At 43.0% G+C, this 16,448-nt stretch overlaps 1 protein-coding gene across 1 annotated transcript; it reads left to right on the top strand.

Annotated features, from left to right (window-relative positions):
- qser1 (glutamine and serine rich 1) lies at window positions 1-15,056 on the top strand. Its single transcript, XM_033623473.2, has 13 exons — window positions 1-393; window positions 3,412-3,521; window positions 4,906-5,043; window positions 6,501-9,821; window positions 10,886-11,190; window positions 11,368-11,484; window positions 11,600-11,733; window positions 11,823-12,013; window positions 12,152-12,289; window positions 12,923-13,020; window positions 13,182-13,328; window positions 13,546-13,641; window positions 13,796-15,056. The coding sequence occupies exons 1-13, from the start codon at window positions 284-286 to the stop codon at window positions 13,934-13,936; spliced, it is 5,046 nt and encodes a 1,681-aa protein (XP_033479364.2). The 5' UTR covers window positions 1-283; the 3' UTR covers window positions 13,937-15,056.
- The last annotated feature ends 1,392 nt before the right edge of the window (window positions 15,057-16,448 follow it).

The following is a 16,448-nucleotide window of genomic DNA, read 5'->3' as shown; positions in this document are numbered from 1 at the left end:
AAGTCTGCGGTGCATCCTGGGAAATCCACCAACATGGGTACGTGAAACCATGCAGGGCTTGCACTCTCTCCATGACGGGGGATGAACAAAAATCAGCGAGACCACTCTGAGGGCTGAAGCTTCACTTTTATCGAGGATATATCTCGGTTTTTAGGACTGTGCGGTGCTCTGTTGGGACTGCCTACCCTGGTCCGTCGGTCGGTCGGTGGGTTGGACCCCGGGCTGCTACGATGTGTGTACGCTGCTCTACGAAGCTCCGCCGGGGAAGTGAATCTCTCACCGGATGATGGACAGAAACTACCCGACCTCCAGCTTCGCGGACGCGCTGGCCCCACCAGCACAGACCGTAGCTTCTTGGGCCTATGACCGCAGCACCGCTAGTGTCAAGCCAAGGTAAAAGATGAAGGAGAGGGCACCTTACGAAGGAAATTTCGGTGATGGAGGGGCCTAGCTTTGCGTGTGGAGAAAAGTGCAGAGGTCCTTGTTATCGGGAACACTGGAGGGGTTTCACAGATATCGGAATTTGATCGGAGTTGTTGGGGCTTTGACTTGTCAGTGGTTCATTAGCCGTTTGTTACTGTCTCCCACCTTGCTAGTTTTCGCTAGCACACCGCCTCCCCAGCATGGTGTAGAGTTGGTGTTAAGTAGAGAGGCGAATTATTATATATCTCTAATAAGTTTAATCAGCTAGACAGCTCTAACTAGCATTTTATCGGCCTGTTTTATACACCCACAGGTGCTCGCCAAAGCCCAAACATGATAGGTAGCTACCGATGCTAGTCATGTCAGTTATGGCACCTCAAATTAGTAGTGCATAGCTATTGGTGTTGTTACCTAAGAGCTAAGAGGCGACGTGTCGAAGTCTGTACATATTCATATCATTATTATTATCGTCACATTGCTGTCATGGACATTATGTTAACTAATACAACTTAACTTCCATTAGTAAAAACAGAGTTGATATAACAGCAAACATGCCAAAGCTGTAAAACTCTAACTTTGTTAAACTCAAGTTGTTGTATTATGCTCTACTCCATATTGCAATTATAAAAATGCCTTATGCTTAATGACAAAATAGTAGTATGTGCTTAAAATAAATCAGATTGTGCTCACAAGCAGCACAAATAAATCACTTCAGTTGTTTCACATGAAACCCTCCTAAAGAATAACTAGAAAGGCAGGAGCAGATTAATATGATCCTTTTTATTAGGCTATATAAATTATTACTTAATCAATTGATGAATGAGAAATCAATGTTTATGGTCCTCTCGCCATTACAGATGAGTTATGAGAAGAAACAGTTGTGTTTCATTAAGACAATATGAATATGAATATCAATTGACATACATAGTGGCCACTTTATTAGGTACACCTTTAAAATCTAATGCAGTTTAGCACAACAGCTCAGCCATATATTCCACCTTTACAACTATAATAATGTGATGTTATTGCGTGGTGTTATGTATTATAATACTGTATATCGAGAGGTTGAGAGGCGTGACAATTGCTGTGCCCACCCCATTCAAACTTTTTGGGAAGGGGTGGTGCAGCATTAGAGACACACATTAAAGTGGAAACAGACAACATTTAATTCCTCCCATCCCACTTGTGTTTGGAAGTGTTGTTATTGTCGCTGTTGAAAAGACATACTGATTGTTTTCCTTTTTCCCCAGAGCCAAGCAACTACCAACAACAGAGGACACACTGCATTTTGTTTTCCTCAGTCACTTCCATGTCGGTGTTTCCGCTGCCGGGGATAGTAACTCCATTGATACTCTTTGGTAACTGGGGATAGCTACCGTGGGGAACAAAAATGCTGTCCTCTTTTTGGTGGCACAATATATAGTTTTTGATTATTTTTTCATGTCATTGCAGTGTCAGCTTGCGCAATAAACATCACAAAAGACTGCAATATTGCACTCAGGGTTTATTTTAGTTGGTTGATATAACGTATGACTAGAAAACTGAACTGAACTGCATTTTGTGTTGACTTCAATGTTCAGTTTGTTCAGTAAAAGAATTAAGAATTAATTTTTTTTTTAAATCCACAGGCAGTTTGTTTTATTTTAGTAATTATACTAAAAGCAGCAGAAAGGCAGAACTGAGTAAACTTAAATATCTTTTTTTTTTAATCACAAGTAATATCTTTACTGTCTTGATGTTGCGCTATTCAACAACGTAAGCAGATATCACATATTTTCCTTACACTGTGCAGCCCTAATCTTCCGGTTTTGATTGTGCAATGGTTAACGCACTTCCTTTGTGTTGTAAATAGGACCTTAATTTTCCCAGAGGATCGTACCCAGGGGCAGATAGAATTGTGTAGTGAAAGTGAGGCTCACAGGAAGTCGATCTAAATGCGGATGGTGTTATTATTTTATAGCCATTACACTATTCAATCAACATGATAAATAAAAGCAAAAATCTTGTCTATTTCCACTTTAATATAATGCAGTCCAGTATAACACCACCACTACAACCTCAGTTAGAAAACATACTGTTTTAATTAACACATTTCTGCCATTGTCAACAACAAACAAACATCACAGTCGTCAGAAATGTAAATATGTGGCAGATCTGTTCAGAAAAAGAGGCTGATGACTCTGTTTCAGGGCTGTGTTCTTCCACAGATGTTTACCTTCTGGCAAAAAGGGAACACTTCAGATCAGGATGGCTGCGTCTGATTACCTCCGATTTTATTTTAGTTTCCTACGAGTTTTCCCTGGAGAGAATATGATGTAATGCATCAGATATTAAACTTTTTTTCCCTAATTGGCTCAGGTAAACATTATCAGAGTTCCTCACACACTAAGTAGAGCAATTACCTTTTATTTTTGGACATCAGCAACAGTTACTGGTGAATTCTACAATCCACAAACCATTTTAAAGCTCAAACAGCCATTTAGATTTTTATAAGTAAGAACTATGAACTTCTAATGTAACTAAACTCCTATGAACTAATATGCCATAGCCTGTTAGGCTGCTAGTTATTTCCATTCAGAGTAATATTGCCAAAATGTTTGTAGATTTTTTTCTGTTTTTTTGCTGACATTGAGGGGCAAAGAGGTCCTTTTTTCCCCACACAAATCATTGTCTTGTTTTTGTAAGTGTTGCTCATAATAATAGCCTTAAAGATGTGCTGTGTTTTGTATGAATAACTTGACTGACCTTCTGTGACGGACTTAAGTAGCGTGTATTAAGCATATTTTCTCAAAGCATGCTTCATTAAGTTATCAGGGCTTGCTTTCTGCAAGTAGGCCTTTGTCTGTCGGTGGACAGCAAAGACTTTACAGAATCAGTACTTGAAAACAAACACGCTGTGTGTTGAGAGAAGTCATTTACCGAGTTGGGTGTGTCACCGCTGCTTGTGAAGATGAGAACTTTCATGTATGTGTTTGTGTGTCGATGCAGTTCCAGTTATGGTGCAGCACACCTTGATGCAGAGCTCCTCCAGAGGCAAAGCTACACTTCCACCCACCAGCTTCCCACCTACACTACATCACACCTTCCTGCTGCAGCAGGTGAGTTATGAATGCTATTCACAGTGTTCTTAAAGGTTCAGTTCACCCAAATTACAATGACCTTTCTTCCTTGGTGGCATCTAGTCATGGCTGTATCTTTGCTTTATATGCATTGCTTATTTGAAATATGACCTTGTGACTTGTGCCACTAATCAAAATAGTGGATGTAAATGAAATTTCCTTTGTGATACTCAAAACACTGAAAAACTACATTTTTAAAAACTCAGCACTTGGGGATATAACAATTTGCGTTATTGTATTGAACAATCAAGTACAAGGCTTTCAGTTCAGTACGCATTACTAACTGAATGATTCGTTGAACTATTCTTGTATATTTGCAAAATTAAATATACAGCTTAAATTGTGTTAAATTTAATTCTTAATGGCACTGTGCTCAACAAGGCAGCCCACTCGACTTAACATACAACGTGCTGTCTGACCCTCCCACCCCAAACCAAAACATTCTCTTCCAGTGAGACAGACTAAGAGGCACGTTACGCTAAGCTAGCTCATTGCAGTATGGTTACTAGAGCCCATAACGCCATTACCAGACCAGAGATAGAAAATCCTTGAATAACTTTCAGAGTTCGTGCTTGGAGGGTCTTCAGTACGCTGCGAATTATGACAGCGATGGTGTGCGAGTGGTGGATAAAAAACACAACAGTATGTCACATCTGCTACGTGACAGTAGGATACATCAGTGGGAATACTTAAGACATGTCAACTCATTTATGTCAACATCATCCCAGTGTGTCAATAGGTGGAACTAGAAGAAAACAAGGAGAAACAAAAGACAGACAGAGCAAAAGAAATCACTGCAGCGATTGTTACATTTTATAGCTGCGGATATGAGACTCTACTCTGTAGTAAAAGACGTAGGCTTTACGAACATGCTTCATATAATTAAGCCCTGTAACAATATTCCTTCACAAACCCATTTCAGCCAGACGGTAATTCCTGCTTTGGACACATAAAAGAAAAATCTCAAATTATGAATTAATATAACATAAAATTAAAAAAATATATATTAAAATAAAAGGAAGTTTTTCTGGCATTTCTATTTTGCTGTATCCAAGACATACCGTACCATGACACCCAAGTCGTATCGAACCGAACCATGAACTTTGTGAACTGTTGCACCTCTACTCAGCGCTATTGTGTCTGGATAATACACAAGCCGTGCTGTGGACAGTTTTAATTGGGGTCATTTCTTCAGCATAAACTAGTTCCATTACAAATCTAATTTTTATATTGTTTTATACCAGTACATCGGCCTGGCCAATTTATCGTTCAGGCTCTTGTAGATATCACTATCACTTTGCACACAGGATTATGTTTTCTTCGTTACCTGTGGTCATCATTCTTTTTCTCTCTTGATCATTAGGAGCGCTCGACTCGAGCAGTAATACTTCTGAGACCTCAATCATGAGCTTCCTGTCAGCCATGGAATCTAGAAGCCTTCAGGCTGGTCCTGTTAGTGCCTCACTGCTTCCTCCTTTCAGACCCCCATCATGGCCTGCTGGTGAGAACAGAACACTATTATACTGTACTAGACCAAGTCATTTTACATTTACTCCTTATAGAGAACAGACGACACAGTTTATATATAACTTCTGAAATTATCTATGGTGCTCACTGGCAAATAAAGGATTTCTGCATCATATTATCTCATGAAAGACTAATGTGAAATTAACTCCTGAAGGTAAGAGGTATAGCTTAGCAGTGGGCGATATATCAAACATATCTGATACACTCAAATGTCATTACATATGTGATACAGCAGACAACCATATTGAGACATTAGGATATTCCTTGCACATTTTTGTAAACATGCATTTAAAGCAGGCCCTATTTATGTACAGTTGACTCCCCCTTCCTCTCTCTCTCTCTCTCTCTCACACACACACACACACACACACACACACCAAAATGATCAACCACGCCCATTACTTTTGGGCAGTCATGACAACAAGTTATTCACCTGGAGCCGGACTTCTTTGCCGGTAAGCCGTTATAATGCGCCACCATATTTGACAGGAATACGTATTCCTGTCTGTGTCTGTGACCCCCGTTCAACCCACAACCGGCGGGATTCGCCGTTACTGTTTATTGCCACACTGCCAACATTTTACTCCATCCGTCACTGCACACTATTTGATTGCGTTATCAAAACACGCCGCTATTATTCGGCCTTGCTTTTCACTTAATCCACCGAATACCGAATGTGTGTTTTTTTTTGAATATTCGGCCGAATATATTCGGTGCATCCCTAATGGAGCCTTCCCCCACTCCCCACTCCCCTCACCGCTGCTCTCCTCACTATACTGGCTGCGGCGCTGTGCAAGTGCACAGATGTCTCAGAGTGGTGGTGCATTTGCAAAAATATTTTGAAGGAGCAGCAGCGGCAGTAATAATTTAGCAGGGGCATGTCGCCGCTGCTAAATGAATGTAGTGGAAACACTGCATTATGGTAAGAGCATGTAAAAACTGATTTCAGAATAAAGTGACCTTCTGGTGAACAAGTCAGTCAGTTTGTCAATAATAAATAAAAATAGGTAAATAAAACAAAATGAGTAAGTATTAAATAATAAAGTGAGTGTCACTCAGACAATATCAGGACAGTCTGATGTTGAATTTCAAAATTAAAGCCCTCTAAAATGTCACATAGGAGCTGTGTTCCCTCTAAATTCAGATAAGTTTACTCGATAATGATCATATGCGTCAAAGGGTTAAATTAAACAGTTATCGTTCATGTCAGTATAGCATAAAAATGTCAAGATATTATGTGTAAGCCATATTTCCCAGCCCTAGTATAACTCTTGAAAGTGCTTAGAGAAGGGGTTGGTGATGTCCGTATTTACATGTTTTTGGTTAAACACAAGTTTTGTCCATTGTGCTACAATTTAATTCATTATGTTTGGATTATATTGAGTCATGTTGCCTGTCCTGTCCTTACATTGTCTGTTCTGTGCTGTGCAGGTACCAACGCCTCCACCACAGAGCTGTATTTGACTGGTGCTCTGCCTTCTACTGCCACTTTCCCCTCTCCTGCTGCTCTGTCGTCCTATCAGCACACTGGTGCCTACCCTTCCAGGAGTTATGCTACCAACCCATCCTTGGCACTCCAGGATCCTGCCTTCAGCACTTCAACCAATGGCCTGTTTTCTCACCATGACCCCCTTCTCCATCTCAAATCAAGCCAGACTGTGCTTCCCACTGCACTGGCCTTCAATCATCTCCCTGCCCCTACTTTGGGCTCGGCTTTGCCTGTCCAGTCCTCTACTTACCGATCAGCCCAGGAGTCAGCCCCCCACCTCCTACAGCCCCAGTTCAGCCTGCTACCCTCTGCCCTGCCTGCCCCTCATGGTGCCCCACAACCGTACGGGGCCACAGTATTCTCAGGCTCTATTGAAAGAGCTCTTCAGCGTGAATGTAGTGTGATCAAACACCACCAGAGGCCTTCCAGCAGCCACGCGGCCTCAGAGCAATTGCCCAGTGCAGAGCACTCCTTACAGGGGTACTTTGGCTCTGCCAGTGAAGCTGATGTGTCCTACCAGCAGGACCCTTCCCGTCAGACCCCGGTATCCTGCAGCCCTTCCACAGGAGCAGATTCCTCTCAAGGGGTCAGTCGTGCTCCACAACCCAAAACAGCCTCAGTAACTCAAGCTTATTCGTCCACTTCTGTGCCAAAGGCTAAAGACTCTTCCAAATTAGCTCCACACCCTTCTGGGGGTGAGGAGAGTCACGAGCACTCTCAGAACCTGACAGGAGGGTCTCCTGACCGTTACTCCTCCCCAGGACACAAGCAGAACTCGGTGATTGCTAATCAACAGTCAGTACAGCTATCCAGCCTTATGTCCAGTAGTTTGTCACAAACCTATATCACCACCCACACCCAGTCACAGGCCTCCCATTCCACCTCAGACAAACTTTCCCCCCTTTACAAGACTCTGCCTTCCCTCTCTAGCCAGTCTGACAATGTGGCATCTGTTAGTCAGACTCTTGTTTACTCCTCTAGTCCCGGGCTGAGCCAGCAGCAGGAGATCCAGTATGGAGCCCAGGTCCAGGGCTTGTGTCAGGGGAATCTCTCTGAGAGCTACCCCACCACTCACTCTCAGGGTGCCCCAAACGTGACTTTTACATCTCAGTCACAGGAGCAAGCTTCGGTGACTCAGAGCTACGCCACAGGACAATCCCTTAACCTTAACTCCTCTTACCCGCCCACGTGTGTGCGGAGTCTGCCCACATCAAATTCTTCACAGGACTACACCCTCATGCAGGCCTCAGTGGGAGTTAAAACACATGACACACTGTCTCAGCAGCAGACACAGCCCCATAAATATGTTTTGTCTGCACCGTTGCCTGCCTACTCTTCAACTGCTCAAGCCTTACAAAATAACATCAGATCCTCAATACAAGACATAAAGCCAACATACGGCAAACAGAAACTTGGAGAGCTTCCTATCCAGGACATTGATGCTCTCCAGCAGGCATCGATGGAAGCCTCTGCTGCTAGCAATATGTCTGCTCACAACAATGTCATCTATGTTGTTTCAAAAATGGACGATCATCACAAAACTCAAAGTGTCATCCGAAGCAATTCGCGATCTGATGACCAGCTCATGGGACTAGGTCATACAAACACAGCACAGATGAAGGACGAAAGAATGGGTTCTCTGAGCCAACAGCACATTCATCTAAGCAGTGCCAATGGTCAGGAAACTGTCGACACAAAAACTACAAATTCCAGTATTATATCTTCACATGTACCCCTTAGCTCAGAGCAGGTCAAGCAGCACCCTCTCCAACTCAAGTCTCCTGAGCCACATCATCAAAACCACCAGAATCATACTCAATCCCAGAGCCAGACCCCGGCAGCCCACACCCAATTCATCACCGTTCCCAGCACTCAGGTTCTCCTCGAGCCCAACCAGATGATTTTGCTCCAACAGCCTCTTGTTCACCACAGTCAAAACACATCAAAGGTGGTATCAGTGCAGGGTATCCAACAAACCCAAGATCTGGGCCCTGTTCATGTCCAGTATCTTCAGATGGGCCGAGAACTGCTTTGTCCCAGTGTCACCGAAAACCAGAGACAGCAGGGCACGGTAGTGTCTGAACAGAGCTCAGGATGCCCTGATTCCTCCAAACACCACTACAGCCAGTCAGCAAATCAGCAGCCAAATGATGCCAAGAACCACTTTGCTCTCAACTCCATTTGCTTCCCAGACTCTATGCTACTTGCAGATGACAGAAATATTTTGTCAAATGTCGATGACATCCTGGCTGCCACGGTGGCAGCCTGTGGCGTCACACCACAAGACTTTGTCAAAGCTACATCCTCTGCTGAGGCTGAAATGGCAGTTATGGCAAGCCCTGTTGATTCTAAAGGTCACTTCCAGACTGTGGATATAAGGCACATGTCACCTAATTTCTCCTCAGCACAACAGCCAATCATGACCAACACTAATACCCACAACATGACCATGACGCTAAATGGAGCTCAGATGGCTGCAGACTGTCAGCCTGTTCACAACAACAGTTCTGAGCTTGACACAAATGGAGATGGAGGGAGCTCTGAGAACGACTATCACTTAGCCGGACATGTTTATGACCCCACAGGTCTCCACAGCAGAATCAAAGGGAATTCAAAGTGCATTAAAACAGAGGATGGCTCCATGGAATCCCCAGGCGGTGAAGACTTTTCCAAAAAGAAGGTTCGCTCTAAGTCCTTAACCAAACCAGGTGGTCCAGAGGAGGATAATGGACAAGCCAGGCAGGCCAAGCGCAGTGGGCAGGCCAAGCGGCAAAACTCCAGGGGCAGTGATGTCAGCTCGCCGTCCGCCTCACAGGGTGTATATGATGGTTGTCCGCAGCAGGAGAGAATCAGACAGAAGATCCGTGAAGTGGAAGAGAAGCAGCCAGAGGTCAAAACGGGCTTCATTGGCTCCTTCCTCGACTTTATCAAATCTGGCCCCAAACAGCAATACTCTCCAAGTCCTACACGAACTATCAGTCGCCCAAGAAAGCCCTGCACCACGTCGAAACCACTGCCATGTACTTTGCCTTCTTTGCCTCCCAAACTGCAGACTCTGCCTGGGCCTTTGATTCCCCAGGAGAACCAAGGAGTGAGCTCCCAACAGAAACGTCTGGATGAGGATTTGCAAAAGAACTTGGAGACTCTGCCATCATTCAGCTCCGATGAGGAGGAGAACACTGGGAAGAACCAGGCCCTGAGGAACAGCATCAGCTCAGCGCTTTCAGCTCTGGATGAGGCTTCAGATCGGAAATCCAGGACAGGTAATGATTCTCTGCTTAAGCTTGTCAAGAGCTGAAGAGCTGAAAATATTGTGAACAGAACACCAGCCTAAAATCTTTTATATTATTGTTCATCTCTTGCAGAGGTGTCCAAACTTTTTTGAATGTAGGCCAGATGAGATCATGTGAAAATGTGGGGGCCAGCTGTTTCTCACATCATACGGTTTATGAGAAAAAGAAGTCCCATACAAATGAGACAAACTCAACTGTTTCATTTTTTAGTAAAAAGTATTCAACTTTCCAACGCTCCTGAAAACAATGGACCTCACTGTTGACCTTGTGTGTGTGTTTATGAGAACACATAGTTCTACTTGCGTAGTTACTACTTGGTTCATGTGTACAAACTGTGTAATAGTCCTGCTGTTGTTGGGTGAAAGGACAAAATGCAAAGTGAACGTGCTGGATTGACCAGTATAGGTGGCAGGACACATTTAATATATTTTGAAAGACAAGCTGATTTAAATTGGTCCAAGGGCCACCATTGGCCCCCAGGCCAGACTTTGGACATGTCTGATCTAATAATTGTGTTTTTGATTATAATGTATTTTATACCACCTGAAAATGATAACAAATCCACACAGGTTACTTGAGTCCAATCAGTCAGAACCCTCATTTTATATAAAATAAATTTACAATAATATAAAAGAAATTCTAATTTTTTGTGTTGCAATAACTGGTAAAAGTTAGGTATTTTACCTGAAAAATGGTCTGAAACATTTTATCAGAAGTGTGGCTGGCACTGACATTTGTTTCATGTTTCTCCCATTTTCATTGTTCCCTGTTTCATGCAAAAACATCAGCAGTATTCTGTTTCCTGTGCTGTTTTTTAACCTTTATCACAATCAATAATACCCTTACTTGTCAGTTCTTTTGGTAATATGCTGTGATAAGCATTGTCTGTGTTTTTGTCTCTTGGAGAATGCTGTCTGAAATCTCTTCATGTATTGTTCATATAAGGAGTCTAGTTGAGGTGTCATTTTCATGTTTCTTTCTGAAAATGTTTTTCTTAAACACATCCATACTGTTTATTTGCAACCCTTCTCCAGATAACCAAATCCCCAGTGTGATGATGAAGCCAGACCAGGTTACCACCATGCCTCACACTGTCACCGAGACCTGTTTGTCGCGAGTAACTCCTCCTACACAGACAACAAACACCCCCTCACTAGGGCCCGTGTTTGTGGTCAAAGAGGAGTCTAAAGAGACCCCACCAGGCCAGCTGGCTGTGCAGTTGCCGAGTGTGGCCATTGAGGGACTGACTGACGAGGAGCTGTCGGATAGTGGAGGGGAGGGAATGTACCGTGAGAGAGACGAGTTTGTCGTCAGGAATGAGGACATCGAAAGCTTAAAGGTACAGCTTTGAAAAATGGGGATGGAAAATGAATCCTGGTGGACGCGGGATTTGGTGTTGAGCTAAATTTAGGGTTGTCATATCAGATCTTGTGTAAACTGGTAGTTGAATATTAATTGTTAGATTTTCTTAAACTGTAACTGTTACTACATACTGATGTATTTTGCATATGTCCAGGTGACAATGAGATCAGGCAGTGAGCCTCCAGCCATCTGGAAAGTCCAGAAGGCTCTGCTGCAGAAATTCGTGCCTGAGTTGAGGGATGGGAAAAGAGTCTTCTCAGCCACTAACAGTGTAAGGAAATGCAGACATGCCAAAACCCATATTTACATGTAGAAGTATTCGATCATTCAGATGTTTTTTTTTTATTCTGCGACAGGTAACATGTTGTTTTTCTTTGTGTGTGTAGTATCTTGGATACTTTGGTGACGCCAAAACCATGTACCAGAGGGTATATGTGAAGTTCTTGGACACAGTAAACAAAAGGGAGTATGTACGAGTTTGTAGTCGGAAGCCACGCTGCAAGCCTATGAACTCGCTAAGGTACGCTTAAAGTGTTGATTGATGTAATTCTTTTTTTTTTTTCCCCCAAACATGACCAGTGGTGTAACTTTCTTTGTTCTGCCTCCCAGGGGGGTTCAGGTAAAAACTCTGCTGGGCCTGTCAGCTGCCCCTCAGTCCTCAGTCACCCCAAGCCAAAAGCCTCGACCCAAACAACTCAAGCCCAGAGCAGAGCCCCCACCTAAAAAGAGGAGGAAATGGAAGGAGGAGTTTTCACCAACTGCCTCAGGATCATCTGCAGAAGAGGGTGGTGAAGATGATGGTGAAAAGGCGTTTTGACTTTTCTCATTAAATCTAGTTTGGATTTAAGTTGATACGATTGTCGTCTAAATCTCTTACCGCTGTCTCACTGCCTCTTCGTGCTTTTCTGATCTTTGATCTTTCACACACATACTCTTAGAGTTAAACCCCCCAGTGCCATTTGCTTCGCGGTTACTCAACACACGAACCATGAAGGAGACATTCAAGAGCTTTGTGGAACTGCTCATCAGCATTGTTTTGGATGAAGATGTGATGACAGCACTTGAGCGGGAAAAAGGTGAGTGAATTGACTTTCTGGATGTTGAGCCACTGGCTTAAAGAAGCTATACGCAACACTCAGAGAGTATCTGTAATTGAGAGCCTGGGCTGGGATTGTCTGCACGCAGCTCTCAACATGGAGGTTGCTAAGTCGAAAGCTAGCAGCTAACTGTGCTAACAACAGCAAAAGTGCTTACAGAGCTAACAGTGTTAACCTGTGGGAGAAACGGAGAATGAGTGCTGCTTTTCTCGACGCCATGGCCCACCACTGGTAGTCAGGGCAGCGTTATCAGTGGTAACTGCCATATGAGCACAGTGCAGAGCGGCGGCAATACACTAGCGAGTGGGATACACACACAGGGACTCATTAACATGAGTACACCAACATGAATGCTGGCTGGAACATGGACCAAAACAAAGAGAGAAGCTCGGGTTACAACACACATACACAGGGAGCGTGACTGTGTCCTCTGCTCAGAATGCCATTACTCCACTATATCTTTACATAGCAGATAGTGGTTTGCTGCTAAACTGATGCCCTGAATGTGATATAGAGCTCAGTTATAGAAGCTGAAAGAAAAAAATCCAAAAACGGGTCAGGTGAGTCAGGCAGTAGACTTGAGCCATGTTGACTTTTTAATTTGTCTGTCAGATGAGTTGCTGCTGCCACATATGAAAAGAGTGGATGGGATGATCACTGACAACAGGAAACGGCTGCTTCACAAACTGCACATAGGGCAGGTTCTTAAGGTGGGTATGATTTTGTTTTTTGTTTTTTTCCTTTTTGTTTGTTAAATGTCAAACTTACAAACAAACCCTGAATCTATTTTGATAAGAAAAAGAAAAGCAAAGCTACAGAACATTGTCTGCTGTCTGTGAACCCAAGTAACTCCCTTGTCCTGTGTCCTCAGACGGCTCTAGACAGCTTCCCGGAGATCTCAGTGGTGACTGAGCTGAAGAAGGACGGGGAGACCCCTGCCTTTAAGGTGCGTCTCAGTGGGAAGGCCTACAACAAGAAAACCTTGAAACCCTACAAGGTGCCTAACAAAGTGCCACAGGTAAGACAAGATCATATTTTGGCAGAATTCACTCTGCTCTCATTGTACGTCCAGCAGAGGGCACAGTGACACCATTTTGTGTTTCTTACTCATTTCTCTATTGTGTTGAGCACTGAAGTCACTGTTCTTTCCTGTCATGTTTGTTATTGGACCAGATATGAAAAATTTAGTTATAAATGTCCCTGAAAAGTTTTTGCTCTGCCTTTTCTGTTTTTAGGAGTATACAGTGGACCAGCAGAAAACTCAGTGGTTCTCTCTGTACCACTCTTTGCAGCATTACAAGTACCACACGTACCTCATGTGTAAGGACGAGGTGAGACGTTGTTGTATACCTGTATGCTAAGCTTGTGACTTAAATGAAGTGTTCTCTGTGTAGGTGCTGAGTGCTGATTCATTGTAGATTTTACTCTGTGACTAGTAATATTTTGTAGGTTTAAATTCACACCGTTTGTGGTTCTACCCTCCAGATCGCATCTATGCGTGTGCAGACAGGGGATCTGGGGCAGGAGGAGACGGTACAGAAGTGTCTGCAGAACGGAGCTTGGGTAGAGGGGCTCTTCGATCGCTTCGGGGAGCTAATCAATCAAGTGCAGCAGGCCTGCCGATGATCTAGCCCTGACATGCTTGGCTAAAACAACAGCAAAGTCCAACACCTAAAAAATATGAGGATGCCTCCAGCTCAAACTGGCAACACAGAGAAGGATGGAGTGAGTCTCTCCTTTCTGAATCAGGGACCTGTCAGCTGTCTTACCTTAGAGACGTTCGGGGGGGGGCCTGTGGCCTAAAGTGGCACGAGTGAACAGAGGGACAGCAGTAAAGGTAAAAGTCCGCATCACTGCATCCCAGCAGGAAGCAGTAATGTGATCAACAGAGGACAAGGACTTTGGTTTTGGGAGCATTTTGGGAAGACTTCCACATAATGCTTCTCCTAGTCTTTGTAGGTTTTTGTAGTTACAAGCCCACTTTTTATGGGCCTTTTCATAGATTTATAATGTTTTTTTTTAGTTAAATGCCAGATTATAACCAGTGAGTATGCACTAGATAGAGAGCAATTGGCATAGGAAGTAGAGCACAGCCAGTAATAAAAACGCAGAAATCAGATTGCCTACAGTTATAACAAGCCTTCATCCATCATTTGATACATAGGCTCACATCCAGAGAAGTTGATTTATTGTTAAAAAAAATAAAACTCTATATATATTATGTATAACTGTAGTTATATACTGTTTGTAAAACATCCATTTTGTAATGGAGCGCCAACTTATATATAATGTACATTTTGTATAAAAGAACAGGGAGGTGGGAACTGCAGCGATTCTCTTACGGAGGAATTTAGTAACTATATACTGTATCTATATTGTGGTTCAACTTTTGTGCTTCAAACGCCCTTTTGCTTATCAGATGCAAATCAGTGCCGTTCCAGTACTGCTTTTTATGAATTTTGTTAATCAAATATGACTTACCCGAGGGTAAAATGAAACAAATAAAAGTTGTCTTTATACTCCTTTACAGACATAGCCCACATTTTATGACAAATAGATATATATATTTTTCACAGAAGTAAATATTGTTATGTTCTCATTACAGTTTCTAAGACACTTTTTCATTGTTTTTTCACAGTTTTCCAAAATGGACTCTTTATAAGTCAGTTATCAATTTTATGCTATCAAAAAAACAATCTTGTTCTTTACAGATGCAGTTTGTAAATAAAGTGCCGCATGTATCAGATGTTTGCTCTGGTATGTTTTGTCTGAGGTGATTAACCTTTTCCAAATTATCCTATGTGATGTGACAGGTTTTGAAAATGCAGTTGCAACATAAAAGTCCTAGCTCGAGGGATTACCATGTTCGTTTGGTACATAAAATTTGCTCGATGTCCTTGGTGTTTTCACAGGCTATGTTGACAGCTGTCTTGGATGTTTGAGGGAGGGAGAGTGGGTGCAGTGTGAGATTGTCATCCATCATTCTTCTGTTATTGTGTCAGTGACATAGTGCCAAAAGCCTCAACAGTGAGTCCTGGCGTCCTAGGAAAATCCAATAAACACTGATCAGACACTCATATACTGACTAATACTAATTATAGCTTTGCTTTGCCAACTCAAAAAAACTGTGTCCACAGCTCAGAGGTCAGTCAGTGTTAAACGTCGCCTGCTTGTAGGACTGTGCAGTTAATATTGGCTCATATTCTTGGGTGGGGAGGATATGGTCGTGATGCTCGCCCACCATGCTCTCATGACCAAACTATTCACAGTGAATGGGTGGCTGACTTTGTGTCGTCTGAGAGGGTCTTGAGCTCGTTGAATAAAATATGATTGTCCAGCCAATCCAGCCACAATGCAAAATTACTGGCAACCCCCAAACAACAAAAGTGTCTCTGTGCTGCAGCAACAGTTCTGTAAGGAAAGCCACTGTCCTCTGTCCTTTGGAGTTGCGGAGGATGGCCAGTCAGGCAAGCGTTTGAGATTCCAGTACGGGCACAACTGGTAGAGACAGATACTGAATGTCTGCTCTCCAGATGAAAAGCGTATGAATTTTAATGCACTGCATTGTTCCATATGTGGGAGACAGACTGAGAGGACCCTTGAGGCAGCGTGAGAATGTGAGACGGGTAGTGTTGGGTAAGACTGCAAAACACTCACTGCCTATTGGTTTTGGAAATGCCCTGTGGTGAAACTTAATGTACTGTGTAGTGATGGTGTCGTTTTAAAGCTGCTTTAACCAGTCACATACACACTCCTATTTAACTTCAATTTAGAGGAAACTGTTGTGCTTTTGCAGTCATTCAGCAGGTCTAGTTACTTGAACTTTACACATACACACACTGTATGATATGCTAAAACCAAGTACTTACTGGCATGTGATTCTGGTCAGAGCCTCTGGTCATGTTTTAAATGTCTACCAGTTCCACCATTTTCCCCTGTAAACTTCTCAGATGGTTTCATTTATGTAATTTTTTTAGGCCAAAACAGGTAAAACTGTCAATATACTGAATACAGATTTGTATCTGAGAAACATTTACATTTTGAGTTTTTCTGCCCTACCTTATTTTTCTCACAACTCTTAATGGATGGGGCCTGACCCCCAGTTTGGAGCCTATCCCAGCTGACATTGGTCGAGAGG

Source organism: Epinephelus lanceolatus, chromosome 2 (genome assembly GCF_041903045.1).
Source record: "Epinephelus lanceolatus isolate andai-2023 chromosome 2, ASM4190304v1, whole genome shotgun sequence".
Lineage (NCBI taxonomy): Eukaryota > Metazoa > Chordata > Actinopteri > Perciformes > Serranidae > Epinephelus > Epinephelus lanceolatus.
Note: the sequence above shows the minus strand (reverse complement) of the source record. Positions and strands in the feature narration are given on the sequence as shown.